At 60.8% G+C, this 13,921-nt stretch overlaps 1 protein-coding gene across 11 annotated transcripts in view; it reads right to left on the bottom strand.

The window, feature by feature from the left end:
• BIN1 (bridging integrator 1) overlaps positions 1 to 13,921 on the bottom strand; it is a 54,860-nt gene that overhangs the window by 18,815 nt on the left and 22,124 nt on the right. For 9 of the 11 annotated variants that reach the window (XM_024738002.1, XM_024738006.1, XM_024738012.1 and 6 more), the window contains exons 2-6: positions 8,646 to 8,726; positions 3,044 to 3,098; positions 2,739 to 2,833; positions 2,180 to 2,275; positions 1,006 to 1,113 (exon numbers count right to left, since the gene is read on the bottom strand). In XM_024738002.1, coding sequence (XP_024593770.1) covers positions 1,006 to 1,113; positions 2,180 to 2,275; positions 2,739 to 2,833; positions 3,044 to 3,098; positions 8,646 to 8,726 — 435 coding nt within the window. Of the gene's footprint in view, positions 1 to 51; positions 145 to 1,005; positions 1,114 to 2,179; positions 2,276 to 2,738; positions 2,834 to 3,043; positions 3,099 to 8,645; positions 8,727 to 13,921 lie in introns of all 11 variants that reach the window. The other 2 variants (XM_024738013.1, XM_024738014.1) reach the window with 1 other exon arrangement.

The raw sequence follows: 13,921 nt of genomic DNA, 5'->3' as shown, positions 1-13,921 counted from the left end.
GACGACAAACCAGAAGGCGCCAGCACGTGCAAGGTTAGAAGCCAGTGTCACCTGATTTCGGAGCAGGTTAGTTTGAGCTACGAGATGAGCCTGCAGTTTGCCTTGGCACCACTGGGGGGCGGCTTTCTCAAGCAGCGAGACAGGCTGGGGGTGGGGAGGGGAGGTCAAGGTCAAGGCCAAGGAGTAGAGAAACAAGAGGGAGGTGGGGAGAAAGAAACAGAGGACACAGACATTAAACACCACGTCCAAACAGTCTCCAGTGCAGTGACAGACACCTGCCACCCTCCAGAGGGCCGGCCCCCCAGAGCAGGTAAAGGCCCCGAGGCTGAGAATTAAGGGGTGCCCCGAGCGGGGCAGAGAAGGGGGTGAACTCCAACTGCAAAGCAAAATGTGAGAATCGTTAGCAGGGGCAGAGGGGCTCAGCAAGCGTAGTCCTGCCCCGGTCTGGGCGGAGGCGGGGGGGGCGGGGCTCCGCCCGCAGACCCTCACCTGGAGAGTGTGTGTGTAAACTCCGCCCCACCCCCACCCGGCTTGTTCCAGCTGTGGCAGGGTCGCTTGGGATCCGGTGAAGGAATTCCAGCCGCAGCGCGCCAGGCCGGGAGGGGCCAGGCCAGTGAAACCCAAGCCAGGCCTGTTCTCATCTTGGAAAGCAGCCTCAGAGCAGGCGGAGGGGCCAGGGGACAGGACGGCACTACAGGATGGGCCAGGAGGGGGGCCTCACCCAGGGGCCCACAAGAGCCTCTCACTCAGGCCCTGGGCCCAGCGCCGTCCCCACCCCAGCTCTTCGGCCAGACCTACCGGGACTAGTCCCCAGCCATGAAGCCATCTGGCAAGGGGGTTGAGGATGCCCGCGGGCCAGGGCGCAGTGACAAACAAGCCTGCCAAGGGTGCGGTGAACGCAGCACAGGAAGAAGGCTCCCCGGGGGAGGGCTTGGGACCCCTGCGGCCCTGCTGCCTGCCACTCCCTGAAGACTCCCCGGCAGCACCCAACACCCCCAGCCTTACCTTAGCAATTTTGGCTTCATCCTTCTTCTTGGCGGTTTGGAGGGACTCGTAATGGTGCCGGGCACTGTCGTAGTCAACCAGCTTCCGCCCACGCTTGGCGATGCGTGACTGGGGGACAGAAGGAGGAGGGGGCTGAACAGGGCCTGGCGCCCACGCTGAGATGCTGACCCGGGGAAACTGGGTCACGGGCACGGTGACCTAGATGCACCCGGAGGGCTCAGGGCAGCCGACTCCAGGCTCAAGTGCGTCTAAGACGTGCCTGCGACTCTCTCGGACATTTCTGGTGGCAAAGAGCTCACCCTTCGAGGCAGTCCGTGCCCTCTGCGGTCCTTTCTTCTATGGAGGTCCTCGCAACAGTGAACCATTTTTGTCAGCTCCTGCCAGCCGCGTCCGATGAGCCCCCTCCCTTGGCCCTCAGCTCCTTAAAGAGGCCTCCTGGGCCTCGGGCTTCTCTCCCCCGGGGCCACCACCACCGGCCTCCCTCCTACTCTCCCCATAAGGCACCTTCGGGAGCCTGAGGCATCTGCACTGGGAGGCCGAGGTGGCCAGCGTGGACCGGGACCCCCGCACACACCCACCCAGGGGATCGGGTCCAGCACGACAGTCACCACCTGAGCTCCAGACAACTCTGCTTGCATGTCTGGAGCACCTGGGGTCCCAGTCACCTCGGCGGCGATCCTGGCACACTGACGGGTCCTAACTCACCCAGGCCCAGCAAAGGCAGCTGGCTTTTTGAACACGCGACGTCACACAAACACACCCAGGTAAGAGGCGACACGCACAACTATACACACCTTCCCTTCCAAGCACACAGAGCCTCACACAGGGCACACACACCCAGGCCTTCCAGCCCCCTAATACACCTCGTCAACCCTGCAGGCACTCCACAGGGACACGGCCACACACTTACATGCCCCATGAGGTCTCTTTCCATAGTCTGGAGACCCAAAGGGACAGGCCTTCCAGCTCAGAAAGGCCCAGGTCTGGGGGCTGGCAGGCTGGTCTCAGAGGGCGCAGCCCTGGAGGACGAAGTGCCAGGCGAGTGGGGGAGGCCTGCCTTCAGCCCGGGGGTGCCCTCTCCCCCGCCCCGGCACCCCCGTCCCTCTCTCCCTCTCCAGCTCCCCGACACAGGCTGCCAGGCCGCAGCAGGGTGGACAGACCAAGCACCTCTCACCTTGATGTCAGGGAACTGGCCCAGGTACGTGTCCATGGTCAGCAGCGCCTGGTCCACCAGCTTCTGGTGGTAATCCATCCAGAGCAGGTCATTGTTCTGCGGGAGACAAGAACACAGCAGCGCGCACCAGGGGAGCCGGCCCACAGCCGGTCCGGCTCTCACCTCCCAGGGACCCGGGGGCCAGCTCTGCCCCATCGCTTCACGGCTGGGCGGCTCCTCAGAACCTCAGCCTCCTTATCTATAAAATGCGGTCACACCTCCTGCCTTTTCAAAACGTGACCCTGAGGATCAGATAGGCCCAGGGCTGGTGGGGCCAGGGAGGGAGGCTTCCCCAGCCAGGAGACACAGCACAGAGACCAGAGGTGCCTCAGGAGGACCGCATCAGGAAACCCATCTCAGCGCGAGGGCTCTCCGAGAGGGAGGTGGACTTGCCCAAGAGCACACAGCACGTGAGGACCAGAAGGGCTGGTCCCAGAGGGCGCCGCAGGGTGCGACGGGCGGCCAGCCGAGGTCAGAAGGGCCCTTGGGGAAGGGCCCAGGCCACCGGTCCCACACTCACCTCAGCGATCTTGTTCGCTTCATCCCTGCCAGGCCAGTCAGGCTCGTACACCTCCTGCAGACACTCGTTCAGCTTCTTGGAGGCCTCATGCATGGCTGTGGGGCAGAAGGGCCATGCTGCAACCAGGGCCATGGGGACCCCTGATTGGGGGGGTGGGGGGGTTACCCTTGCCCCACCCCTTAAGTTCCAGGAGGTAGGTGGACATCCCTGACAGCCCTGCTGCCCCTTCCCAGCTCTGCGCCCATCAGCTCCATATGGGGAGGGCCCCCTCTCTGCATCCCATCCAGGCCAGGTCTGCCCCTTACCTTTGACTGAGGCCAGGTAGGTCCGGAGGTCCTTCTGCAGCCGGGTGCCCTCGGTCTGCAAAGAGGCAGACGAGAAGAAGGTGAGGGCCTGGGGCACAGCCCACACCTTCCCTCTGCCTCCTGCACCTCCCGGACACCCGCCACGGATGGGCTGTCCACGGCAAGGCACTGGGGGCCTACAGGATACCGCGCCGGGGCACGGCAGCTATCGCCTCTCTGGCCACTGACACACTGAGCTCCCTCTCGGGAGCCCTGTGCCCGAAGGAACATTCACCCAAGGGTGTCAGCACCTTCTCTCTCAGACACTGTTCTCAGCCCTGTAAGGAAGGCAAGAAGACAGAGACCCCTCCACCCTGGACGAGACACTGGAGCACGGTTGAAGGACACACACACGCACAGCCCAGGTGTAGGATGGGACCAGCATGTGGCAGGCCTGCCCTCGGGTAACCATGAACCAGGCGACCAACAAGCCCAGGAACACGATCGGGGATACAGGAACCACCCAGCACCTTGTCCTGAAAGCTTAGGTGGTTGGTGCCTGAGGCCAGCGGACTCCCACTGCATCCCACCAGGGTCAGGAGGGTTCTGATGGGGAGAGGAGAGGTCCGGAAGGGAAGGCCTTTGGAAGGAGCGCAGAGAAGTATGGGGGTCATGTCCAGGCCTCTCGGGACACTGGCCCAGCTGAGAGGGAAGATGTAGGAGGAAAGGGTGATGAGGGAGAATGGGCCAGGGAGTGAAGCACCCTGAGCTGGGAGGGCAGCTCCCGGGACTTCCTGGAACAGCAGGCAGGGCCAGCAGAGAGGGTGGAACCACAGGCACAGCCTCAACTCCCTCTGGCCATCAGCACCGCAGAAGGCAGGAGCAGGACAGCTGAGCTCCAGGTGCGAGGAGGGGCGAGCAGGCTGAGGCCAGCGGGGAAAGTCTGAGACCACCGCCAGGGAGATGCTGAAGTTTTCAGAAGCCGCGTGGAAAGCGGGAGAAAGCACACATAGGCTTTGGGGCCGTGAAGACCCAGCTTTGTCCCTTACTAGACACGTAGCCTCTCTAAGCCTCGGTCTCCTTGCCTGCCAACTGGGTCGAATGACCCCAGCCTGGGAGACCACAAGCAAATGTGCGTGGAGTGCCTGCAGGGGCGCCTGGCACATCACAGGCCTTCAGGGAAATGGCTTAAGCGAGCTGGGCCGGGCCCGAGGTCGTGAAGGCCAGCCTCAGGAAGTGGGCTGTACACTGAGAACAATGATGGGGGACCTAGGGGGACACAGGAGACCGGGGCCTCTGGAGGGCCGTGACGGCAGACCTCCTGGGCTCTCCCTACCCTGACACCAGCCTACGCCTCAGTGACACCTTGTTTTGAAGTCCCTCCCCCTGGTGGAGGGTTAGATAGATGACAGCATAGAGCCACAGTCCCAGGAGACGTGAGCCCCTACAGAGCTCCACCCGGCCAGCCTGGAGCTCCCGTAGGAGACGGAAGGTGGTGGTCCACCCCTGCAGGTCAAGGCTCCAGCCGAGGGCAGGCAGGGACCCAGCCCCCCTGCACAGGCTCACCCCCCAGCACCCTCAAACCTCTCCTGTCCCCCTGCAAACAGGCCCCCCTCTTTACAGTCAGAGCCCTTTCCTCCTGCCCTGGTGTCCTCAGAGCTCCGGGCAGCAGCTCCTCACTGGGGCCGGCACTTTCCACACACCAGCTCTCAACACCACTGTTTCCACCTAATGAAGAGGAAACTGAGAGGTTGCATGACTTGCCCAGGGTCACACGGGCACTGGGAGAACCGGCGAGAACCTCCAATACCTGGCCACTCAGGCCCCAGTTTGCCGAATGGGTCACGAAGGGGCCGGAACAGGCAGAGCTGCCTATTCGTTATGACGAATGCCTCCATGGGACAGCAGAGACCCTGTGCAAGGAGGGTTTCAGCACATCGCATTTAAAAGAAGGAAACCCTGGCCACATATCATTCTTAGGAACATCCAAGTTTGAGGTGTGCTGATTAAAGTACGAAACAAAAGGCCAATCGACAAGCATTCAAACCTCTCTGGAATTCCCTCAGGGATCGGGGAACCAGGAAGGGTCCACCCCATTCCTGATGCAGCCTTGATGCAGCCTCCCCAGTCTTCACAACTCAGTGCTTTGGTGGCAGAGATGAAGACTCAAATATGTTTGTGATGTGATGTTATTGTGTTCGTCTGATGTCACAGAATCTTCCAGACCCAGCTTAGCCTCCATCACCTCGCTCCCCTCCCCAGAGTCCCCCAGCGTCCGTCTCCAATGCACCCTGAGAAAGGGGTCGCCCGTGGCGGGGTGGGGGGGGTTTGCCACGCTTGCTCAGGCTTCAGGCCGTACCAGGGCCCCTTGTGCTTCCCAAACAAGGCCACGCTGTGAGCAGGCACGCTGGGTACAGATGTGCAAGGCCCGCCCTGTGCCAACTGCAGCTGGGCCCAGGGTCGACGCCCCCCACCCCGGGGCCCCCAGCCAGCTGTCGCCTCAGGCGGGCGCCCAAGCCACCTCCCCTCCACACTGGCTCTGACAAACAACTCGGCGGAGGCTCCTGGGCTCTAACAAACGCCTTGCAGAGCAGCTGGGGAAGGATAAAGTTCTGGAGCCCCTGCCCCTCAGCCTGCTCTCCCGGCTCCGGACTTGGGAGTCTTGGAAGGGCACCACAGCCTGGGACTGACGGCAGGTGCGGCTCCATGGGGTGGCCAGCAGGCAGCCCATGTCCCCCGAACCTCCCTCCAAAGGCTCTCCCTGCCTCCCTGATGTCAGCCCCCATCTTCCCAGGGAATCCAGGGGGCAGGGAAGTCCTCCCCTGCACGGACCTCTCTGGCTCCAGCTGACTCTTGCCCCTCTGCAAGCAATGCCGTAGGAGCTTCAAACGACAGCCAGCAGTGCCCCCTTGGAGCAGAGGCCTGGGTGGATCCTGGGGGATGAGAAGGAATCAGACCTGCCCCACCTCAGTGACAGCAACATGCAACGATGAGCCCTGGGGTGCAAGGTCCAGGTGGCTCCTAGGAGGAAGAGCTTGGGCCACCTGGAGGACCCAGGATGGCTTCTGGGAGGGCCTGAGCTGGGTTTGAAGCACTCAGGTGGGCGGGAGTGTGAGTGGGCCCTCCAGGGTTTCACAGTGCAGGGACGGGACGCAGGGGCAGGGATGTCGCAACTAACACTGAGCAGGCCCAGAAGAGCTATGTAAACCGGGTCCCTGTGAGAGCAGGTGACAGCAAGGTGACCGACACCCTCTCCTAGGACCCACCCCCATAGGAAGGGGTGGGAGATTCACTTCCTTGAAGCCCAAACTCCCTGCCATCCTGAACTCAGCTAGGGCTGACCCACTAGGCCTGGTGTTCCCAGGTGAAAAGCAGGGCTCCCTGTGCTCAAGCTTCACTTGGCCTTTCCCAAGCTGCCCCCCCCGCCCCCCACCAAGCCCTGCAGCTCCCTGAATTCACTCCCCTGAGAATAGTGACCCTCACACCTTTGTAAATCCTGAACCCCACCCACCCCCAGGTCCTAGTCATCTCCACACACCAATCAAATCCAGAACTGCCCAGCTGCCCTAACTCCTAAGGGAGGGTTACCCCAAGCCTCAAACGAGACCTTAAATTTGCCCACCCTGCTTCCACCCTTGGCCCCTCAGACGCCGACCACCCCACCCAGCCTGAGGGCAGAGCACCAGCTCAAATGACCGCCCATGTCCACAGCCAGGGAGCCACCAGCACTGGCTATCTTTAGCCCTGGCCTCACTCCCCAGCCCCTCTGGGCAAAGATCAGTGGGTGACTCCTTGCCCAGAGCCAGCGACCCAGAGGGAACTTCAGGGTTCTTGTTCAAACCTCTATTTTGCAAGTGAGAAATGTGAGGCCCAAGGGGCAAGGGCTCACACAGAGCCACACAGCCAGCAATGTCTCTGTTCTGGGCCTTGAAACATTCCTGGCCTGGGGGACAAGCAGCCATGGGGGCTCCCAGCCCTGTTCTGGGGAACCCCTCAGTTCAGCTTCTCTGGCAGGTGAGGGTAGACTTGGTCCTGGGCCCGTTCCCAGCTGGCACCCCGGCCCTCTCCCAGCAGGCTCCCCGGCCCTCTCCCAGCTGCTCCCCTGCCCTCTCCCAGCATGCATCCCTGCCCTCTCCCAGCTGTTCCCTCGCCCTCTCCCAGCATGCTCCCGGCCGTCTCCCAGCATGCACCCCTACCCTCTTTCAGCTGCTCCCCTGCCCTCTCCCAGCTGCTCCCCTGCCCTCTCCCAGCATGCACCCCTGCCCTCTCCCAGCAGGCTCCCCGACCCTCTCCCAGCTCCTCCCCTGCCCTCTCCCAGCATACATCCCTGCCCTCTCCCAGCATGCTCTTTGGCCCTCTCCCAGCATGCACCCCTGCCCTCTCCCAGCATGCTCTTCAGCCCTCTCCCAGCTGCTCCGAGCCCCTGGCCAGCGGGCTGTCAGAGTTTTCCAAAGGAGGCCCCTTCCGCCAGAGGTTCCATTCCAGCCGCAGAGGCCGTGGTGGTACCTTCCGTGCTTTCTGAGGCGTCAGGTGTGGACAAGCAGGAAGAGGCCTGGGCCCTCCCAGCCCCTGTCTAGGCCCACCCGGCCCCTTTCCTAGCAGAGCTGAGACCCTGACCTCACTCCCCACAGCCATGCCCATTCCTGTGGCCTCCTCTGGCCCCCATCCCCATCTGTCACTCACTGGGGCTGGTCTGCAGAAGCCACAGAGCCGTGGCCCAGCTCTCTCTCCCTGCCTCCTTGGCCCTGCCCAGTGAGGGGACACTTGCCAGGGTCATTTCATTCTCCTCTTCTACTACACTCAGACACAGCCACCAAAGTAGCTTATTCTAGACTTAGCCGACCTGAGCGGGGAAGGTCTCAGGTACAACCCAGTCAGGGTATTTAGAGCCCTTTGGTCAGGAAGTCCTCCCTTGGATCTAACCACTGCCCCCAGGCTGCCAACATAATTAAGGCCCTCCTGTCACCGGCCCCTGGCCTGTAAAAGGAATTGCTAAGGATGCCCTTCAAGTTCCTTGCAGTTTTTGGAATCAGACAAGTATGGGTCTGAATCCACTCCCAAAGCTGGGTGGCCTTGGGCAAATCACCCAACTTCTCTGAGCCTCAACTGCTTCATCTGTGAAAGGGGCACAGTGACACCAGCTGCCTTACAGGGTTGTTACAGGCACCCACAAGCCATCTACAAATGGCCAGGCCTGGAGCTTGCCACTCAGCCAGGCACGGTCGACACTTTGATCGAGGTGCCCAAATCAAAGCCAGTCTGCTCTGCTCCCACATTAAACCCTGCAGATACCACTCTCCTCACAAGAAGCTTCTAGAGATCCCACTTGCCTTGACATTCAAGGTTTCCCAGAGCCTGGGCACAATCTAATGACAGCTCCCACCCCAACCTTAAGTGTTACCAAGGACCTAAGGTGTACCCCTGCCCCTCCTTCCTCTCCCCCACGGTCCACACCCAGGGCCGATGCTCCCTCTTCCAAGAAGCCTTCCGTGACCTCGCCAGCCCACACTGATGCTCTTCTCAGGTTCCCCTTGCCCACAAATTCAGCTCTTGACATTTTCCACCTGGCAGCCACAGTTCCATTTTCACAAGCTCCCTAAGGCCAAGGGCCACCCACACTCACCAGCTGCTTGTTGAAATTCTGGACACACTGTTCAAACTGCTCATCCTTTGTCTCATCCGCCTTCCCCAGTTTCTGGAGGACCTGCCAAGGCAGAGGGAGAAAGAAAGTGTGTTACTCTGAGAAGGGAAGTAGCCAAACCAAGAGGGCCCGGTCACCAATACCACAGACCCCTCCCCACCCCAGCCAGGGTCGGGTCTGGGAGGCCCATGGCCAATATCACCCAGCCAGCCCAGGGCACCGGGACCATCAGAGGTCTTGTGGCTGCTGTGACCCCCAAGGGCAGGACTGAGACCCTCTTCATCCTCTACACAGGGCTCACCCATCAGTCAAGAGGAGGAACTTAGGACAGACTTGCTGTAGCAACGGAAACAGCAGTATGAGGGGTCGGGCGCCCCTCCTAGCTGACCTTACACTGCAGCCCTGGGTGCTCCGCCCCCACCCTGGCAGCTGAACATGAGGGGGCCAGTAGGGGCAGCCCCACCTCCCCACATGACTCCTTTTCCTGGGCCCAAGGCTCATAAATACCAGGCGGAGGGGCAGGGAAGTGACCGCCCCAGGACCAGGAGGGCAGGGAGGGTGGCTGGGCGTCAGGCTCTTGCAGTCCCTGGAAGTCAGCTCCCAATCTGACCGGAGTTTCAGTTGTGACCCATTCTAGCCCGTATCTAGACTCCCTCCCACCCCTGGCACTCACACTGGCACACGTGCATTCACACACACAGGCACACAAGGGCACACACACGTGGGCTCACGGCCACACACTCTACTCCCCAAATCCCAGAGGCAGACTCGCCCCTCTGTGAGTCACAGCTGTCCCTTCTCAGCTGTGTCAGCAGAGAGGGCACTGAGGACACAGATGGGGAGGTGGGTGGGTAAAGGCAGAGAGAGAGACCCAAGGCCGGGAGAGGGGGAAAGATCTAGAAAAAGAGGGAGCCAGACCAGGAGCCTGAGAGGAAGCCCTGGCCCACCAGGCTCTCCCAGACTCCCCTCTCCCAGCTTCTGTCCCTCCAATCCCAGAGTTCTCTATGGGCAGAGAGAGAGAGCGACAATAAAGAAGCAAGGAAGGGTGAGGGCAATGGGAAGACAGCAGAGGAAAACATGAGATGGGGGTACAGGAAGGGGATACTGCGGGAGACAGGAGGTGGGGTGGGCAGGGGTAGAGGGAGGCAAAGATGCCCCTCCACAGGCCTGGGCAGGCAAGCAAAAAGGACAACACCGAGATGATGGTCGGCAGAGACGGCGGCCAAGACCCAACAAGAATAACAAGTAAGCAGGTGGTAATGGGTGAGGGTGGCAGGTGGAGTAGACAAACAAGTGGGCCCCTGGCAGGGATGAGTACCAGATGGGGCTGGAATGCCAGGCCAGTGTCCTAGACCGAGGGATGCCCAGTCCCAGAACACAGCCTGGACCCTTCCCACCCCTGACTGACCCTAAGATGGCCTGTGCTGCCCCGCTCCCCCTCCCCCAGCTGCCCAGGAGCCAGGGCGAGGCCAGTCAGCTCTCAGACCCTCTCTCTCATCATGCAATGCATTCGGCCATCTCTTGCCAAACTCCCGCTCTGTGCCCAGCCCTGATCATCTCTGCTGGGTCAGCAAATCATTCAGACGTGTGTCCAGTCCCAAGAGAGGGGGAGGTACAAGAGCCTGCGGGAGCCCAGGATGGAGATCCTATCCAGGCCGGGCAATCAAGGAAGACTTCCAGGGGGAAGTGGCAGCTCAGACGGAGGGGAGAGCTTGCAGCAAAGGCGAGGAGGACCAGAAAGATGAGGTCCGTTACCAGGGAATTTCAAGTCGCTCAAGATGACTAGAGGTCGTAAAGGATGGAGAGGAAAGGTGAGAGTGGCGGGTGCGGGGGCAGCGGTGCACACTGGGGAGCAGCCCGCCAACAACTTTGTGCTACAACAGTCAGGACACTCCATGGGCGAAGTGCAGCTGGATGCCAAGGGCCAACACGGGACTGAGAGGAGAAAAGCAAAACCACGAGCAGGAAAACGGGCACTTTGGGACTCCCCTGGCAGTCCCGTGGTTAAGACTCCGCGCTTCCAATGCATGGCGGGAGCGCAGGTTCGATCCCTGGTCAGGGAACTAAGATCCCACATGCCGCACAGCGTGGCCAAGAAAAGAGTTCTAAAAAGAAGAAGAAAGTAAAAGAAAGAAAACGGGCACTTCCCTCAATCCACAGGCTCCCCATTCCCCTGGCAGCCACATCCGGCTGGCCCCATGGGAACAGGGTGGAGCTGTGGGGATGCCCAGCCCACTCGACACTGAGCACAAGTAGGTGACTCACCCCATCAACGCCCACCCCACAGCCCCACCACCTCCAGAGAGAGAAATGGACCACCAGGTGGGAAAGAACCTGCAGAAGTCAGCAGGGGCCACTGGAGCAAACCATCAGGCAGGAGAACTGGAAAGGGAGCCTGTCCACCCCCTGCCTCTCCTTCTCCCTGAGGAGATGCCCTCCATCAGTGGAGTCACCAGTGCCCGCCCGGCTATCAGGGCTCCTGAGAACACCAAGGCCCCGATGTACACACAGACATGCACACCTGGCCCCAGGCATCCAACACAGCTGTGGGTTTCCCCCAGCCAGCGGAAGCCACCAGAGAGAGCTTCAGGCCTCGAGAAAGAGGCCAGCCATGGTGAGACTACGCCAGGTGGTGAGAAGAACCCTGAGAAAAGGGACTCTGACCATCTCTCTCAACCTCAAGTGCCTTGTCGGAAAATAAAAAGGATGTTAGCGGGCTTCCCTGGTGGCGCTGTTGTTAAGAATCCATCTGCCAATGCAGGGGACACGGGTTCGAGCCCTGGTCCGGGAAGATCCCACATGCCGCGGAGCAACTAAGCCCGCAAGCCACAACTACTGAAGCCCGTGCGCCTAGAGCCCGTGCTTCACAACAAAAGAAGCCACCGCAATGAGAAGCCCACGCACCTCAACAAAGAGTAGTCCCCGCTCGCCACAACTAGAGAAAGCCCGTGTGCAGCAACAAAGACCCAATGCAACCAAGTAATTAATTAATTTTTTTTTTAATAAAGGACATTGGCGCCCACCTTAAGGCTCATGTCTGTAAAACGTCTCTGTACCTGGCCCATAGGAGGTACCCAAGTACAGGTGATCCCCTAAAAGACTTTCAGAACAGCCTTCACACAGTTGATGGCTGGACCTGACACGAACCCACCCTCCCAGTCCAGACAGATGGCATCCCAAGATATCAGACACTTGCACACACTCTGTACCTGAATGCAAGGGCATGCATGTGCACACAGAAGACTCCTATTCATCCTCCAAAACCCTGCTCAGGCGACACCTCCTCTGTGAAGCTGCCCCTGCCCTTTCCCTCCTCCACCCCACTCTGTACCACTTAGGGCCTATACCAACTCTCCTCATTGCCTGAGTGTCTGCCTCTGGCCTTGCCCAAGCCTGCACAGCCTGAGATCGAGGACAGTGTCCAGCCCTCTCTGTGTCCCCAGCTCCGTTACAGGGCTGGGCACAGGGTGGACACACAACTCGTTCTCATCTGAGCTTTGAACTTTGAGATCAGAGTCTTGACCTTGAACAAAACAGTCCGCCTCTCAGTTTCCTGTTATGCAAAATGAGAGGGTCGTGTATGGAAAGTCCTCAGCCTGACACGCAGAGAGCTCACCATGAAGGTGGCTGTTAGGATCAGGGTGAGATCTGGCATTCACACGAATTTGAGGTCTGGTCTTGGGTAACGTGTGTTGGTTCCAGTAGGTCCCAGCCCTGCAAAGTCAGTGTGGAAGGCGGTGACCAGCACGGCTCCATGTGACCTCAGCCTAACTGCTTAACTCGCTACACCTCAGTGCCTGCCTCTGACACAGGAGTAACTGTACCCACGGCACCGTCGAGGCTCAGGGCACCGCCCAGTGAGTGTGTGCTGGCCTTGGCCTTGTTTATTGCTCACTTTACAGACAAGGGGAGGAGGGCACACAGCCTGGGTCCTCGTCCTCAGGGGGAGCTCCCAGTGTGGCTACTGGGGGAAAAACAAGCTGGGCACCACCTGCCCCAGGCCAGGGACCAGGACAAAATTTGTTGCAGTAAAGCCCCACAGCACCGATGGCTATCCTGTTTGCCACCCTCCATAGCTGGGCCTCCTGCCACGCCCCAGACACTGGGGAAGAGGCCTTTCTGACCAGCCTCTGGGGTGCCCAGACTGCACCCGATCACCCTGCCACCTAAAAGCCGCTGGGCCATGCCCGATCTGTCCCCACCCCCACAGAGGCCCCAGGGTGGCTCTGTCCAGCCCTCACACACACAAGCTCACAGCCCTCTCCTCGCCGAGAGGGGAGCCCCAGACTCTCCTGTGTCACGCTAAGCACACGCTCATCATGCATGTCTCCCCTGTAATAAACAAAGGGGAGCCTTTTTGACGATGCGACAGATGACACCAAGGTCGCAGTTGCTCAGCCCAAGCCCAGCAGTCCAGGAAGCCTTATCGGTGCCACCCCGTCTGCTCTCACCACATCCTCAGTGCAGCTAGATAGCAGAGGGTATGGAGAGCCTCGGAAGGACCAGCCCCGGGCAGGGCAGAAAAAGGGGAGCTGGTGGCAGAACGAACCTCCCCGACAGCGTCCATGGGTCAGCCTGTCCGGGCTGGGCTGTGACCCAGGGCCAGTGGCCCCTCCCTGGGTGGGGCAGGAGGCTCACAGGACACGGCTGAGTGCCTCTAAGTGCCAGGGCTCAGCGACAGCTTCCTGTGGCCGGGGTGCTGCAGGGGGAGGGGGGTGCCCCTTCCCCAGCCCCTCTCACGGCCCAGAGGCCTCGTCCGGGCCATCTTGCCAGGCCCCCTCCTCTCCTCCTGGATGGCCAGTGGCCCCAGGGGACAGACCAGCTGTGCCACACACCCGGCCACCAAACCCAGAAGAACAGAAAGGGCCCCCGGGGCCAGTCTCGTTTGAACTAGGGACAAATTATCGCTCACTGCCCACCAAGCACAGCACTTTACAGACACCACGGGCCCCCTCCTCACAGGTAAGTGTCCTTGGCTCCACGTGACATATGGCAGGCAAATCAGGACACACAGCCTAGGGCCTCACAGTCAGGAGTGAGCACAGGGCTGCTCCCAAGCTCCAGACTGGAGAAGGGGCACCCAGCACACCTGGCCCCCTCCAAGCCACCCCAGCCCAGCCAACACAGCGCAGGGGAGCAAGCGTGCAGGCACTCACCCCTAGGCTGACCCCAGGGGCCCCGCTTGGACCCCTCCCTCCTCCAGAGCGTGGCCCGCCCCCTGCATGTGTGGGACACATGCCCACATCTGAACATGTAGC

Source organism: Neophocaena asiaeorientalis, unplaced genomic scaffold (genome assembly GCF_003031525.2).
Source record: "Neophocaena asiaeorientalis asiaeorientalis breed wild unplaced genomic scaffold, Neophocaena_asiaeorientalis_V1.1 scaffold98, whole genome shotgun sequence".
NCBI lineage: Eukaryota > Metazoa > Chordata > Mammalia > Artiodactyla > Phocoenidae > Neophocaena > Neophocaena asiaeorientalis.
Note: the sequence above shows the minus strand (reverse complement) of the source record. Positions and strands in the feature narration are given on the sequence as shown.